This window comes from Conger conger, chromosome 4 (assembly GCF_963514075.1).
Source record: "Conger conger chromosome 4, fConCon1.1, whole genome shotgun sequence".
Taxonomy (NCBI): domain Eukaryota; kingdom Metazoa; phylum Chordata; class Actinopteri; order Anguilliformes; family Congridae; genus Conger; species Conger conger.
Genome location: NC_083763.1, coordinates 7,016,366 through 7,030,774, shown reverse-complemented (window position 1 = coordinate 7,030,774; position 14,409 = coordinate 7,016,366). Strand labels below are relative to the sequence as shown.

The 14,409-nt window shown below is 46.1% G+C and overlaps 1 protein-coding gene across 4 annotated transcripts; it reads right to left on the bottom strand.

The window, feature by feature from the left end:
- Positions 1-1,838: 1,838 nt before the first annotated feature.
- si:ch73-40i7.5 (amyloid-beta A4 precursor protein-binding family A member 3) lies at positions 1,839-14,232 on the bottom strand. 4 transcript variants are annotated; one of them, XM_061238329.1, is made up of 11 exons: positions 14,049-14,232; positions 11,308-12,870; positions 10,725-10,755; positions 10,284-10,429; positions 9,372-9,458; positions 8,223-8,396; positions 7,367-7,546; positions 6,461-6,673; positions 5,536-5,655; positions 4,943-5,083; positions 1,839-3,686 (listed from the first exon to the last, which is right to left on the bottom strand). In XM_061238329.1, the coding sequence occupies exons 2-11, from the start codon at positions 12,748-12,750 to the stop codon at positions 3,615-3,617; spliced, it is 2,607 nt and encodes an 868-aa protein (XP_061094313.1). In that variant the 5' UTR covers positions 12,751-12,870; positions 14,049-14,232; the 3' UTR covers positions 1,839-3,614. The 4 variants fall into 4 exon arrangements, with proteins under 4 accessions (XP_061094313.1, XP_061094311.1, XP_061094312.1 ...); XM_061238327.1 differs by having other exon boundaries at positions 13,994-14,065; XM_061238328.1 differs by lacking the exon at positions 14,049-14,232 and adding an exon at positions 13,684-13,984.
- Positions 14,233-14,409: the final 177 nt, after the last annotated feature.

Here is a 14,409-nt window from a genome sequence, read left to right as displayed (position 1 = left end):
CGGAGGCATGTACTCTGCTTCTCAAGGACGGTTATACCTGGAGGACATTACTATGCAAAAACACAGGCTTCTCCAGAAGGGAAAGTATGCATTTTTTCTATTTGTTATGTGCACAGAACGTGTTTTGTTTCCATGCATCTCAAGTTACGTTTCCAGCACCTTGGTGCGACAAGGCTACTGATGTGGCAATGCAGTAGACTTAACGTGAGGTTCGGCGCGTGGTTCTAAGTGTTATTATTGCACACTAAACTGAAAACACCTGGATCTGTTTCTTCTGCACATCAAGCACTTCTCACAGGGCAAATGTCAGATTAGATAAGTGTCCACATTGCTCCTCCTTGGGCTTGGGGTTAGCATTTTACAGGACTAGCGTGTCTGCACAACCAAATTGTTCCTGTTGAATCTGCATGTCACCATAGAAACCAGTGTTGTAACTGTACTGTTAAGTGTAAGTGTAGTTCACATACAGCACATTTTAGGCGGCTGTACTAGTGTTGACTACTACAATTCCCCTTTCGACACATCGTCATACAGCTGTCATAATGAAACTAATTCCTCTCACCTTTTTTGAATTTTTTTTTTATAAGCCTGAATTTTCCCCTGGTTAAGCACAAGGCCTTCTGTTAAAGAAGCACATTCCTGTGGTTGGATGAGAGGAGAGAGGAGAGGGAGGGGTTGTGTGTTCATGTAATAAAAAAAACAGACAGATGGGAGCCAATGAGCCTGTGTTTTAGGCGCAGGATCACCGTTTGTGGGAATCTGCTATGAGGGAAAGGTCTCAACGACTTCTTAAAGATCTTATCCCCAGACACCCTGGAACAACAACAGGGCAGGGGGTGGAGTGGAGAGGAGTACATCTTGTGATTTCTCCTTTCCGAAACAACAGAAATACCAAATTCATTGACCACAAATGACCGATTCATGTTTTTAGTACTTTTGCGTCGTTATGGGCATCGTGTAACAGGTATCTACATGCGCTCTTCTTGGTTTGGCTTTTGAGAGACGTGTCTGAAACTCACAGCTTTTTTTTTTCCAACCGATGAATGCCAGGTGACATTTTTGATGCCGTGCCCACTAAGAGAAATGTTGTTACTAGTTTCTTGCTCAACTCAGGGGAAAAAAAAACCCTGACTAAAACCAGCCACAAACATACGACTACTCCCAATGATCATACTAATGGACTGAATTCATAAAGTGGCTTTCTTATATATCTTGCAAGTATAAGGGTGGCCTGTCAACTGCCACCAATTGGCACAAGCCCTTTCGTTTTGTAGCAGAACACTCAGAAAAACAAAAATCAGCTGAGGTGGATAGGGAGGGATTTATTCGTCCAATTAAACAGGGAAAAACGGGTCGAGGTCAGGTTGGAATTTGGTTAGAACATTTTTTATCAGACAAAGCCTGTTCATTGTATGGGGGGGCGGGGGGGGGGTGAATAAACAGCAAATAGGAACACTGCTGCTCTAGTTGAAGCAGGAAGTATGCTGGAAAAACTATAACTCGACCGGTTCACAAAGGGAAGTGGCTAATCATAACACATTCACAATGGGCACACACAGTCAGCCGAGGGATCCGGTTCTCCAGAACACAGCAAACTGCACTTCAAGGTGTTGATTGCCTAAGCCTGTGTCTCAGTTGCCCAGGAGACCAAGCTTCGGGTAAACAATGCACATTCTCACCGCATTCTCAAGCAATGACTTCACGCACTAATTGTCAGCTGCTGTCACGATTAGCCTGTGCTAGCTGTGCACATTTAACTACATCGAAACAACCGGAATCAACAGAGAGAGCAAAGGGTTACATATAAATGCGAATGCACTTGTATTTTCACAAACAAAGCAAGATGACCATGTTTTATTAAGTGCACCACCTGTTATTATTTTGAACAGGTACCAATACTAAATTGTTGCATCACACAGTGCAAAGAGTGCAGAGAGAAGATGGTGGAAAAACCGGGTGGTGCAACAAGACTGCCAGTTGTACCAGCAATAATTAGACTGTGGTTAACCCTGTTTAGTCAAGACTTATTCCTGTACCAACTGAATTGTACCAGAAAAGCAAGGGAAATATTGTAAAGGACGCAGTAAAGTAAGATAAGCAGATAAGATCTGAGAAGATGGCAGAACAATTTCAAGTGAAAGTAATTTTTGGTTCTCACTGCATCTAGTCCATGACAATAAGATGGTGTGAGATCACAAACGGGCAAACAGAAAGTGCTGAAAGTCAGCATGAATGGCACATCATGGTTTGTGGTTATCGCTCAGCAGAAGCGGACCAAATGGAAAGAGAGAACCATTTCACACTTCACTCCTCGAGCAGAGCAACATGTGAAAGCCTCTCTGCGGAGAACGGTCTTTTCTTCAGGCACAGCTCGGCTCATGCATGGAAACACACAGCTGTTCACACTCACTGCCACATTTTTTGGGCAGCTCTTTCAATGAAAGCGCTTGGCAGATTTGCAGCGGAGCTTAAACCAAGAGTGATACTGGGTAAATGAAAGCAGGCCTGTGTCATCGCCCCAGATTCCTTCAATGATCGAAACTCTTGCATGAAGCAAGCGCTCGTCACCCATTTCGTCTGTCCAAAACAAGTCTGAAAGCAACCCCTATGTGTAAGGGATATAACTGCAAATACAGCAAGAAATACTAAATTAAATATTTTTAAATATTTCTCTGGATAATACAAGTATGGACGGTTTTAATGTGAATTTATAAACATAAAATTGTATCTGTCATTACCATTCAAAGAGCGCGCCCTTCTTAATGTTGCTGACTTTAAATAACAACAGTAAACAATTTTCTACCCCGTCTGTAGCATGTTCCATAATGAGTCTAATTAATCTAAGAATCACTTTGTGAGTTTGTCCCCAGTGAAAACAATGAGAGAACATAACTAGTTGATAAATCTTTTTTAATAAACATCCAATACTCCATTTAGGGCTTATCAAAAATATACCTTGTTATATTGCTATGACAGGGAACCTAAGGTGCTCTCTGTGCCTTCACAAGCACAGGGATTTGAGCGTCAATGGTTTTAGCATGCAAGCTGCAAGGCTTCCCAATGCATAGACAAAGCACTGCGACAGCGACAATGCTAACGTTAACGCCAAAGTACACGGATGGAATTTTTTTCACTAGTTTGTGTTACCGGAACGCTCCGGGCGGCTGCTACAGAGCCGAGCGACAGGCAGAAGAAGCGTCCTCCCCCAAGGACAGAGCTGAGGCACAAGATGGCGTGACGATGAAAGACAGGTTGCAACAGGTACTCGTGCTGTACCGTATCAGTCAGCGAGAACTAGCCTGTCGAGTGAATGCGGAACTTCCTAACGCTCTGTACAGACACCCCTCACTATCCCCTCATTTAAAAACAATTAAAACAAAATCTAAATGTGAAGGATCCACAATTTCAACACCTTGGGATTGTGCAGACGAGGTGCTTTCTAATATATGGCGGCAGAAAACACTCCTATGTCCCCCGCAGCGGTCGTTAATGTTAATGTGACGCCGCACGCAAGTGCCTGGCTCCAACGATGCAGCGAGTGTTGACACGGTGATCCTGGCTTCCTGATTTTCTCCCTGTAGGCAGTGGTGATCTGTCCTCCGTCCCGAACGCTCTCAGAGAAACACCGGCTGCTCCTGGCCAGTCAGCAGGCGATACGTAGATGCAGGCATGGTCTTCAAGTGGATCTGTGTTATAAGAAAAAAAGAAAAAAACACTTGGAACCAACAGAGAACAATTTACTTGTTCACAAAGAGGAAGGATAATGTGTGACCTTTAACACTAAAGCCAACTTTTCTTTCTTTGCATAACAAGGGGCTCCCATCCAGTTTTTTTTCTTTCCCTTGCTCATTTTTTCCTACTCGATATTGGCTCAGGAGGTAAGAGCAGTCCGTTCGATCCCATCCCGGGTGTGTCAAAGTGTCCCTGAGCAAGACGCCTAACCCCCCACTTTCTCCTGACGAGCTGGTCGGTGCCTTGCATGGCAGCCAATCGCTGTTGGTGTGTGAATGTGTGCATGGGTGAATAAGAGGCATCAACTGTACAGCGCATTGGATAAAATTGATGGATTTACCACCTGGCGAGGCCAGAAAAAGAAATGAAGACGGGGGAAAGGAGAACTATTTCTGTTCTTGTTCTCTTTCTTAGTTATCATGTTCTTGCTCCTTCAAAAGCCACATCGGTTACCAACGTCAGCAGACGCATGGCAGATGGGGAGCCACAGGCCAATCGCTTGTACACTTTATGGAAAAAATACTTTCGCAAAGGAAGGAATACTTCCTTGCTCAAAGGAAAGTTTGCGAGGTCCTAACTTCTATCTCCTAGAAGGGACATTTAACAGGTTGGAATGTCCCTGAAGATGGCGGACCTCCATCTATTTCTCAGTCAGGAGAAAGGAAAAAAAATTAAAATGAAGAGGATACCAGTGCCTCTGCTGTTGTGCATCACACATAGAATTAATCAATAATAATAAATAAATAATAAATTCAATAATAATCGCTCAGGGAGCGATGCCAGAAAGGGAACTGGAGTGCTGGTCACAGCGCACGTGTGTGGCAGCAGCTGCGGCTGGTTATAATCACCCCAGCTGCTGCCTATTACCACCAACTGTGCCGAATAAAAGGCCTGGTCCTCAGGCCTGAATGAGGACCGTTTTGGGCCTGATGATTGAGGTGTGTTGGTGCTTTCTGCCTTTGGATCTTTTCTGTGGACATTTCGCTCGGCTTTTCCTGCAGACAGATTTATTTATTTTTTTGCTTCTTGTTTTCTAATTTTTCTGATGCGTTTTCTGCTGTTTTGGTGCCAAGCATTAATAAAAAGGCAGCAAGCCAATCATTCATTCATGGCAAACACATGTTTGCGCAATCTTTCTGGGGAACCCGCAGAGAACGGGGATTTATAGCGGCCAGCCTGCCCAGGACTCGTGTGTGCCAGCCGGCCTCACCTCTCCGACTGCGTGGGTCAGGATGTGGATGATCTTCTCGTGGGGCGTGGCCACCACGCTCTGCCCGTTGATCTCGATGATGCGGTGACCCACGCGGATACCCCCCCTCTCAGCAATGCCCCCCCGCATCAGGCTGCATATCTGCACAGGGGCAGGAGAGAGGGGCAGATATGGAGAAAGTTAAAATAAAGTGTTAATACAACCATCGCTAGGGAATATCAGAGGAAAAACACATCGGAAATCACCTTTCGTTCTTGAAGAATGAAAAACACAATTAAATACTGTATTGTATTAAATGCACGCCAGAATATTATTACATTACATTACATTAGTTATTTAGATAATGCTTTTATCCAAAGCGACTTACAAGTGATTAGACTAAGCAGGGGCCAAATCCCCCCCAAAGCACTGTGGGGTTAAGAACACATGCACACATCTTATTGTGGCTGCATTAGGGCTTGAACCACCAACTTTCCAGGTCCCAGAGAAGCACTCCGTATAGGATACATATGTAGGTTATTATGTCTGACCAAGTTTTACTGACTGCAGAGGTCTCCCAACTACATGGAGACAGACAGAATGCTGACACTCACAATACCATCCTCCACACTGAAACCCAGCTGATATTTGGGGTCTGGTCGTTTGATTATGGCCATGGTAACAGGAGGACAGTGGACAATTCTGAGCTTCACTTCCGTTTGACTTTTCAGATCCTGGCAAAACAAACAAACAAAGAACAAAAGTAGGTTAAACCTGAAGCATACATACAAGGCAACAAGAAGGCATGGCCTGTAATTGGCCCAGTCTCAGTGGCTGCCACAAGATGGTCAACCTTAGTAAAGACGGAAGTCCCACCATGTTAACAACATGCATCATGTTAATCCTACCAAGCCAACCACTCTTGGGAACATGACAGCCAATAGGATTCCTATGCCCACGGTGTTCTAGGCCTTCTGCCGGTTCGATACCACCCTGGGTGTGTCAAAGTGTCCCCGAGCAAGACACCTAACCCCCAATTGCACCTGACGAGCTGACTGGTACTTTGCATGGCATTTATAGACTTTCTGAAAAAATACTTCCCCAAAGAAAGGAACAATCAGGCTGGTTTCAATTCCACTTTAACGGTTTCCTCTTGCAGTCTTTTCTCGAGGGAGGCATTTCCTGACTATATTGGCATTCATATAGCGCCTTTATCCGAAGTGGTGTACAATTCATGCTTCTCATTCAGCACTTCATATACACACTCACACATCAACGGCGATTGGCTGCCGTGCAAGAAGCTCATTTGGGGGTTAGATGCATTTGGGGGTTAGATGTCCTGCTCAGGGACACACCCAGGGTGGGAATCGAACCAGCAACCCTCCGACTGCCAGACGACCGCTCTTACTGCCCGAGCCAATGTTGCCCAGGTGCTCCGCGAGGGAGGATAGATGATGATGATGATGATGATGATGATGATGATGAACAGCCCCCAGTCTGAGCAGGCTTCTCGCCCCCCTGTCGCCCCGGACCGCTCACCCGGATGATGCTCTGGCAGCTGGCGATGGGCAGGCCCACCAGGCTGACCCCGTTGACGGCCATGACGCGATCCCCGATGCTCAGCTCCCCGCTGCGCTCCGCGGGACCCCCGTGGAGCAGGTTAGCCACCACCACGGTGGGCAGGATGGAGCCCCAGCCCGACTCCACCACCGCCAGGCCCAGGATCTCCCCCGCGGCCTTGGGGATGCACACCTGCCCGGGGGGGGGGGGGGAGAAGGAAGGACAAAACCCATTAAATCTACTTCCCGTCCTGGTGGGTTTCCCGAAAAACAAGAGTGAAAGAGGCCAGACTTTCTCACATCCACAAATTTCACACACGCCTCTTTCGCGGTCCTGTTGAGTCGATGCAAGCCAATGCTTTGACGGTGTTGTTATTAAACTTGAATGAACCATTACAGATAATATTTACATTTACATTTTAGTCATTTGGCAGACGCTTTTAATCCAAAGTGACTTACAAGTGTGACTTCCACAAGTTAAATATAGTAATTCATATGCAGTCTTGTGTGTGAAATTTGTGAATGTAGCTCTTTGACTCTTACTTCCTTTCCTGTTGGGTTTCCTAAAAGCAGAGTAAAATAATTAAGACCAAGACATTCACCCACTCATAAATTTCACACATATTGTACAATACTGCAGCTGAGTATGAGTATATTCTCTGAAATGGTTCATTCAAGTTTAGCAGAGAGCACACAAAAAAAAACAACCTAAAGTACTGTACGACATCAACTCAAATCAAACTCAATTGGGGGAGTAGAATTCTCAGTTCAGCGATACAATTTTGTTTGTATAGCGCTTTTCACAGGGGACTGTCACAAAGACGCTTTACAGAGTAACACCAAGGGAAATACCAGCCCTAAGAAATTTGAAAAAAAGAAGAATAACCTCTCGGATATTCTCGGAGCGGGAGAAGTGGACGAGGTCTCCGTTGTACTGCTCCTGGGTGCCCAGGTAGTCGCTGTAATCTCCGGGCCGCAGTTCGGTGGCCTTGATCCCATTGACCTGCAGGAACTGCCGGTAGGCCACCCCGAACGCCTGTCCAATCGCCTGGGCGATAATCTGCGCCTGTGGCACAACCCAAAAAAATGCTGACCAAAACCAGGTGAGGTCAGAGGCAGTCCAGTTCCAGACAAGGCAGAATACCGAGAAACAAACTCGGTTCTATTGAGGTCAAGTGTTTGGCAAGTTCCACGTTACATAATCAAAGTCATCACTGCACATCTAACACGGACAGCCTGGTTTGCAGACTTTGTGTATTGTTTCCAAAGCCATTTCCTCCCATCTGCGGACTACCACCCGACTGACTACGGACCGGATTTGCAGGTATGCCATCAACATCAACAGGAAGAGAGAACAGTTCTAGAGCTTACAGTACATGGACTGGAAGATGGAAATACATTTTAGAATATATTTTTGAAAAACAATCCTTTAGACTTAAGTAACTTCTCAATCAGACCAATCGAAACACATGGGCAATTCCACGTTAACCGACATTACAAATGCAGTATATCTGTCCGGTAAAGTCCAACAGAGCTACAAAAGAGACGACGGAATGACGGAAGCTTATATCAGTCTCTATTATTTATCACACACAATATCTGGCAGTTGCAACGTCTGTTGACATGGAATCGCGACCTCATCGATAAGAACACTTTAGAAATGAAAAGGGCGGGAAGAATCCGCAAAGTCTTCCGCAGGCTAACACGCCCTTCCCGCGGTGCCGCGGCGGGCCCCGACTCACGTCCTCGGAGGAGAAGACGTGGCAGATCATGCAGTACTTCTTCCGATTGGCCGGGGGGTCGGCCCCTTCCGCCCCTTTCCGCCCGGACTGCTTCCTTCGAGCCATCAGGACGACGACGGCGCCGATGTCGGCGATGTAGGAGATCATCTGCAGCGAGTGGTCCATCATCGCTTCCTAAACATACGGTAAATCATTTGTTAAAGGTCCGGATTTCTAACGGTCAAGAGAGGAACAGCAGCAACAAACACCTTCAAACCAACAACACTGTTTATCCCTCCCCCTTCTCTGTAAACATGCTGATGTTGAAACGCCATCGGCTGTGGCAATTAGAACCGATTTTCAACCAATGAGCTTGACTTATTGTACAGTTATACAGTGTTTTGGTATAGAGTGTCGGGCCGTCAACTGTACATTTTGAAACCCGAAGGTCCCAACAGTTGTGCAAATCTCGTCGTGGGCTCTACACAGCGGCTTGACCCACCGACCTTCCGGGTCCCAGTCATGCACCTTAGCCACCTGATGATAACAAATGATTATACAATAACATTGACAGAATTATTATAACTAATGTGCATAAAGATAGTTTTTCGCAATGATTTAAGTTTCATGTCCTTCACAGGCTGAAGTGTGACGACCAATTACTCTCTTTCTAAGAATAACCGGAGAAAAAGCAGCTCACAGTCGTCATCAGCTGACCCAGTTTGATGACGGAGACTGCACAGCTGCAAGGGCCTGTTGTGCGAGTTGAAAGAACTGCAGTTGAAGGAATGACCACCACTAAATGCAGGAGAAAATTGATCACTGAGCATGTCTGCTGCATCCTGTCATGTGCAGCACCACATGGGCCAATGCATGTTAAGCATGCGGAGGACAGATATGCCAAGCCTGTTAACTCACACTGAACCCATTACACACACCTGTGAACCCATTACACACACACACACGTGATCCCATTATACACACACACACACACACACCTGTGAACCTATTATACACACACACACCTGTGATCCCATTACACACACACACACACACACCTGTGAACCTATTATACACACACACACCTGTGAACCCATTACGCACCTGTGAACCCAGTACATACATACACACACACGCACACACACACACACTTGTGAACCCATTACGCACCTGTGTGTCTGCGCTCAGCACTTTGATGCGCTGCGTTGAGATGAAGAGGTCAACTTCTGTCATGGGCTGAGTCTCCCCTTCTGGGGCCTGCAAATCATTCAGATCATTTGTGTCCTTTTCAAGCACATCTGGATAATCATTTGTATCATCTTATGACTGTTGTCTGGGTCATCAGGAAGAATCCACTTTGAAAATGTATGTCTGGCAGACTTTCACTTGGAGAACTGTCAGGAGATTTACAGTCCAGACTTTGGGCATTTAGCGGACTGACTCACACAACTTAGATTCTGTACACGCAACCCATTCATGCAGCAGGATATTTGATGTATTTGAAGTATCTTGCTGAAGGGTACAAAGGCAATATCTCACACGGAAACTTATTTAGCTGATGCTCATATACAAAGATGACTTACAGTTGATTAGACTAAGCAGGCGCCAATCCCCCCTGGACTAATGTGGGGTTAAGGATCTTGCCCAAGGAACTTGCACACCGGATTTAACCAATCAAGGGCATTTTTGTTAGTTTCATTGGTCCAGGCATTACATTTTACATTTTTGTCATTTGGCAGACGCTTTTAATCCAAAGCGACTTACAAGTGCATAGGTTCTTCCACAAGTTAAAGCATCACATCCATAACTAGTAAAATACACATGAAGTGTTGTTCTAAACATATAGTCATCGTAAGTGCAATTCTATTTTTTTGGGGGGGTTAGACAAGAGGGATAGGGATATCAGAAAGGGACGTGTGAGTTCCTGGTTACAACAAAAACCTTCTGGCAAGTGGGTGTGGAGGACAGGAGTTGAGAAACACGGCATTAGGCTATAGGCTGCCACTATAAATCCTTGGAATTGCAAGCCCAGGACCGTGACCATGATGCGACTCCACTGCCCCAGCTGAAGGACTCCATCACCTTGATCCTGTCCACAGCTTCTTGTGCTTGGGTCATGCGAGCGTTGGTGGAAGGGTTCTTCTCCGTCTGAAGCTGAGTGGAGCCCAAGTATTTGGCCCCGAAAATCACTCCATCCAGGAGGTCCTCTGGGTCACAGGGACCAGGCACTGTGAGAGACCACAAGGCCAAACATCGGTTCTTCAGCTCACGGCAGATGTTTGCCACCATTTTGAGAAAATGCAACAAAAAATGTTTTTGCTGCTTGTGTATTGCGCAACTTATTTTTAAGTGGCCTACATGTGTTTATCAAATGCAGCGATAAAATTGTTTATAGGCTAAAATCTATATCAGCCAACATTTCGGATGCAAGTGGGGTTATAAAAAAACAATAATTATACTATAAGTATACTATAAAGTAATTGAGAATAAATTACATTAATTTCCTGGAAATAATTCACTCACCATCTTTGTATGTTAGCTGAGTTTCTGTGTCCTGTAATCAAATAAAAGTGTTGAAAGGTCAAATAAGAAACTTGCCTTACTGACAGTTTCAAGTTAACAGTTTTATTTGAATGTCGTATGCATAATGCTTATATAACACCTGACATAAACAAACATAACCATTCATAAATGTCAGTTCCAATTGGTGTCAACTGTCATTAGGGGTCATTCTGTCACTTTCAATGTCAAATAGACATGATAGCATAATGACCCTTTATGACAGTTGATACCAAGTGGAACAGACATTTATGAATGGTTATGTAGGTCAGGAGTCATGTAGTATTTACGTGGGTGTCATATAGTATTTATGTAGGTGTCATGTAGCATTCACGTAGGTGTCATCTAGCGTTTGCATAGGTATCACATAGCTTTTATGTGGGTGTCAGGTAGTGTTTACGTAGGTTTCATGCAAGCATTATGCATACAGCCTTCAAATGAAGTGCTTACACTTTCGGTATTACAGTGTGCAAGTTGCGAAACTCAAATCGGGACCCGCAGCTCCCACGGAGTGGAACGCAGGACATCAAAACTCCCCAAAACTGACCGTGTCTCCGATTTCAGCGGCCGCAGCCTCCTCCTCGGTAGGGCAGCCCCCTTCTCTCTTCAGCCACACCGGCTCCATGACCTCGTCATCGGGGGAGGTCAGGTCCTCCCCGTCACCCGGGTGCCCGTTCGCAAAGTGATCCCAAAACCGTTCCCCATCTTCGTGGCTGTAGGAAACAGAGACCACCGCATCCACCCCCCCACCGTGCGTGCTGTACCGGGCAGGAGAGGCCCGCAGTGGAGGCGTCTCCACCCTCCCGTCGTCCAGGAGACCCAGCAGATCCCTCTGATTGCGCTCAGAGAACAGGAGGCCGGAGCCCTGGCGGTGCCCCTCAGCCTCCGGATGCTCCGTGCGGGCGTCAGGCTCCAGAGGTGGGGTAGGACCTCTCTCCGACGGAGGGCCAGAGAGGGGGCCGGAAGGGGCGAGGGCGGGGGGTTTGGAGAGGGGCGTCGGTTTGAGATGCTGGAGCTGAGTCAGTAGTGTCTGAATGTGAGAGTGGTCAACGTCGCCTGGCCTGCTTTCCCGCCGCTCTTCCTCCTGCTCCTCCTCCTCTTCCTCTTCCTTCCCCACGCCCTCTTGATCCTCGGTGTAGTCCCCAGTCGTATCCCCAGGGTCCTGGTGGACATTCTGGTGGACCTGCTGCTCTTCCTCCTCCTCTTCCTCCTGCTCCTCCTCCTCTTCCTTCCCCACACCCTCTTGATCCTCGGCGTAGTCCCCAGTCGTATCCCCAGCGTCCTGGTGGACATTCTGGTGGACCTGCCGCTCTTCCTCCTCCTCCTCTTCTTCCTCCTGCTCCTCTTCTTCTTCTTCCTTCCCCACACCCTCTTGATCCTCGGTGTAGTCCCCAGTCATATCCCCAGGGTCCTGGTAGACATTCCGGTGGACCTGCTGCTCTTCCTGCTCCATCTGCACCCCTCCTTGATCCTCTGTGTAGTTCCCAGCTGCATCGCCGGTGTCCTCGTGAACATCGAGGTCGGTGGCACTGGCTCGGCTTGGCTCGTCTTCTGGAGCGTCCATCATGTCCGGCTGGAGGAAGCCGTTGTCATCCATCCCTCCCACGGAGGCAGTGTCACTGGAGGAGTCTGACCTCCAGTCCAGGGGAGGGGGCTCTATTAGATTGAAGGAATCCAAGTCATCCATATAAGAGGTTTTAGGCCCTTCCTCTAGGTTCTGGAGGAGTTGTTCTTCTTCTGCAGAGATGGCTTTAGGCCCCGCGATATCTGGGGGAGGGGGACTTGGCTGTTCCTGGTCTAGGATGTTCTCAGGGGCTCCCTCAGGCCCCTTACCATCCACATCTTCACTCTCAGACATGACATCTCCAGTCAGCAAAGGCACTTCATCAGGCGGTACCGTTTTGGGAGAGACAGGCCTGATTGGCTGGCTGCTTTCCCCCTGGCTGGATGCCTCACTGCCATTGCAAACAGCTTCTTCCTGTTCCTCCATCCAGATTGTACAGTGGGATAACAGGGGCTGGGAACTGTTAGCGATGCTACAGCCGCTCTCTCTCGGAGTGCCTATTCAGAGCTCTAGCCATGCAGCGGGTATAGCGTTCACTTTTCACTCCTGTCAAAGGAAAGCACGATAAAAATGAGTCGTCTGTGCCGAACCGAGTAGGCAGTGTGTGCTACCACTCCGTTACCTATAAGCAGATACCTGAACTGCTATCTGTGGTTCCACTGGTACCTATTATGTCATCGAAATAATGCGCATAATAGGTTGTACATGTTCCCGTGCGTAGTGTTATCTCTGCTCGTCAAACAGTGAGAGGAGAAGCTTGTATCAGCTCATTTCTGGTTCAAAGTGCGTACGATTACGATAACATATACCAATAGCTGTCCATTACGTAAAATACGTTAAAAAATATATCAGTTTCAGACTGCATTTAAAAATCCAATCTACTTTAGAAGCTACACGACGTCTGAAATAAGTTTCATTAAACACATCAGATTAAACTGATATTTTGTGCAGGCGAATTCAAACCGTCTTATCTGGACATTAAACAGTGGCAGGGAAATTCTGCGACGCATCCCCATAACAGAACAAGAACATTTCACGCGATTTAAAATACATTTTTTGTTGACAAGGTCAGCTCAACTGTCACGCATTCTGGCTGAAATCGGTTCCAACGTGGTGCGTGAAGTTACGCGATTCGTCTACTCACCAATTCAGGAAAACTAGACTATAATGTCATAGCTTGTTGATTAACAAATAATAGCCAAAGTTGATCAAGAATACAGATGACCTTTCAAAGCAAAACATTTTGAGTATGATCCTTATTTAACATTGCGGCTTATTTAAGTGTCTGCGGCGATTCACAATCAACTGGCTGAGTTACTATCGATATGCAATGGCAAGTGTAGGAATGTGTAGACTTACTCTTTGGTTAATTGATCACATTTCTACACAGCCCGGCATTCGTCTGTCGTTAAACGTTCCTTGACCCAAACTCCACTGACTAAAGTTGACGCATACGAGAACACGCTCACATCAATTAACTAACTAGATAACTAGCTAGCTTTTTTTAACGTTAGCTTTAGCTAACAAAACACCAGTAGCCACTGTTGAAGACATAAATCTGCCAAGTACTCTTGTATTGTTCTGGGTTTTAAAAATAAAGTCTCACACCGTAAGACATCGCGGCCCGCACCTATAGTTTATTAAAGCGAGAAGCACACAAACCACATACCCATCATCAATCTAGCCACAAATGTTGCAGTTTACTTGGTAGTTGGTGTACTTACAAGTGACAAAGACGAGCAATAATCGCGCATGCGTTCAGTAGACAAGTCGAGCTCAATCTATCCCCAAATCATCAAACATCGAACTCGATTCGTGTGTTGCCCTTTCATTTAAACTTCCTTCTGAGTACGTTTCTCTACTACTACAACGAATTAATTATTATTATCATCATCATCATCATCATCATCATCATCATCAGAATACAAGTCCTTCTGTTCACAATTTGCAACAAATGTAATACGAAAAACAATATACGAAAATATACGAAGGTTCGTGAAACAAAATGAAAAAATCATGGTAAAGTAATTACAAGTGTTTGATACAGGTTTACAGAATTTTTTTTTTATTGTACAAGTCATCTAT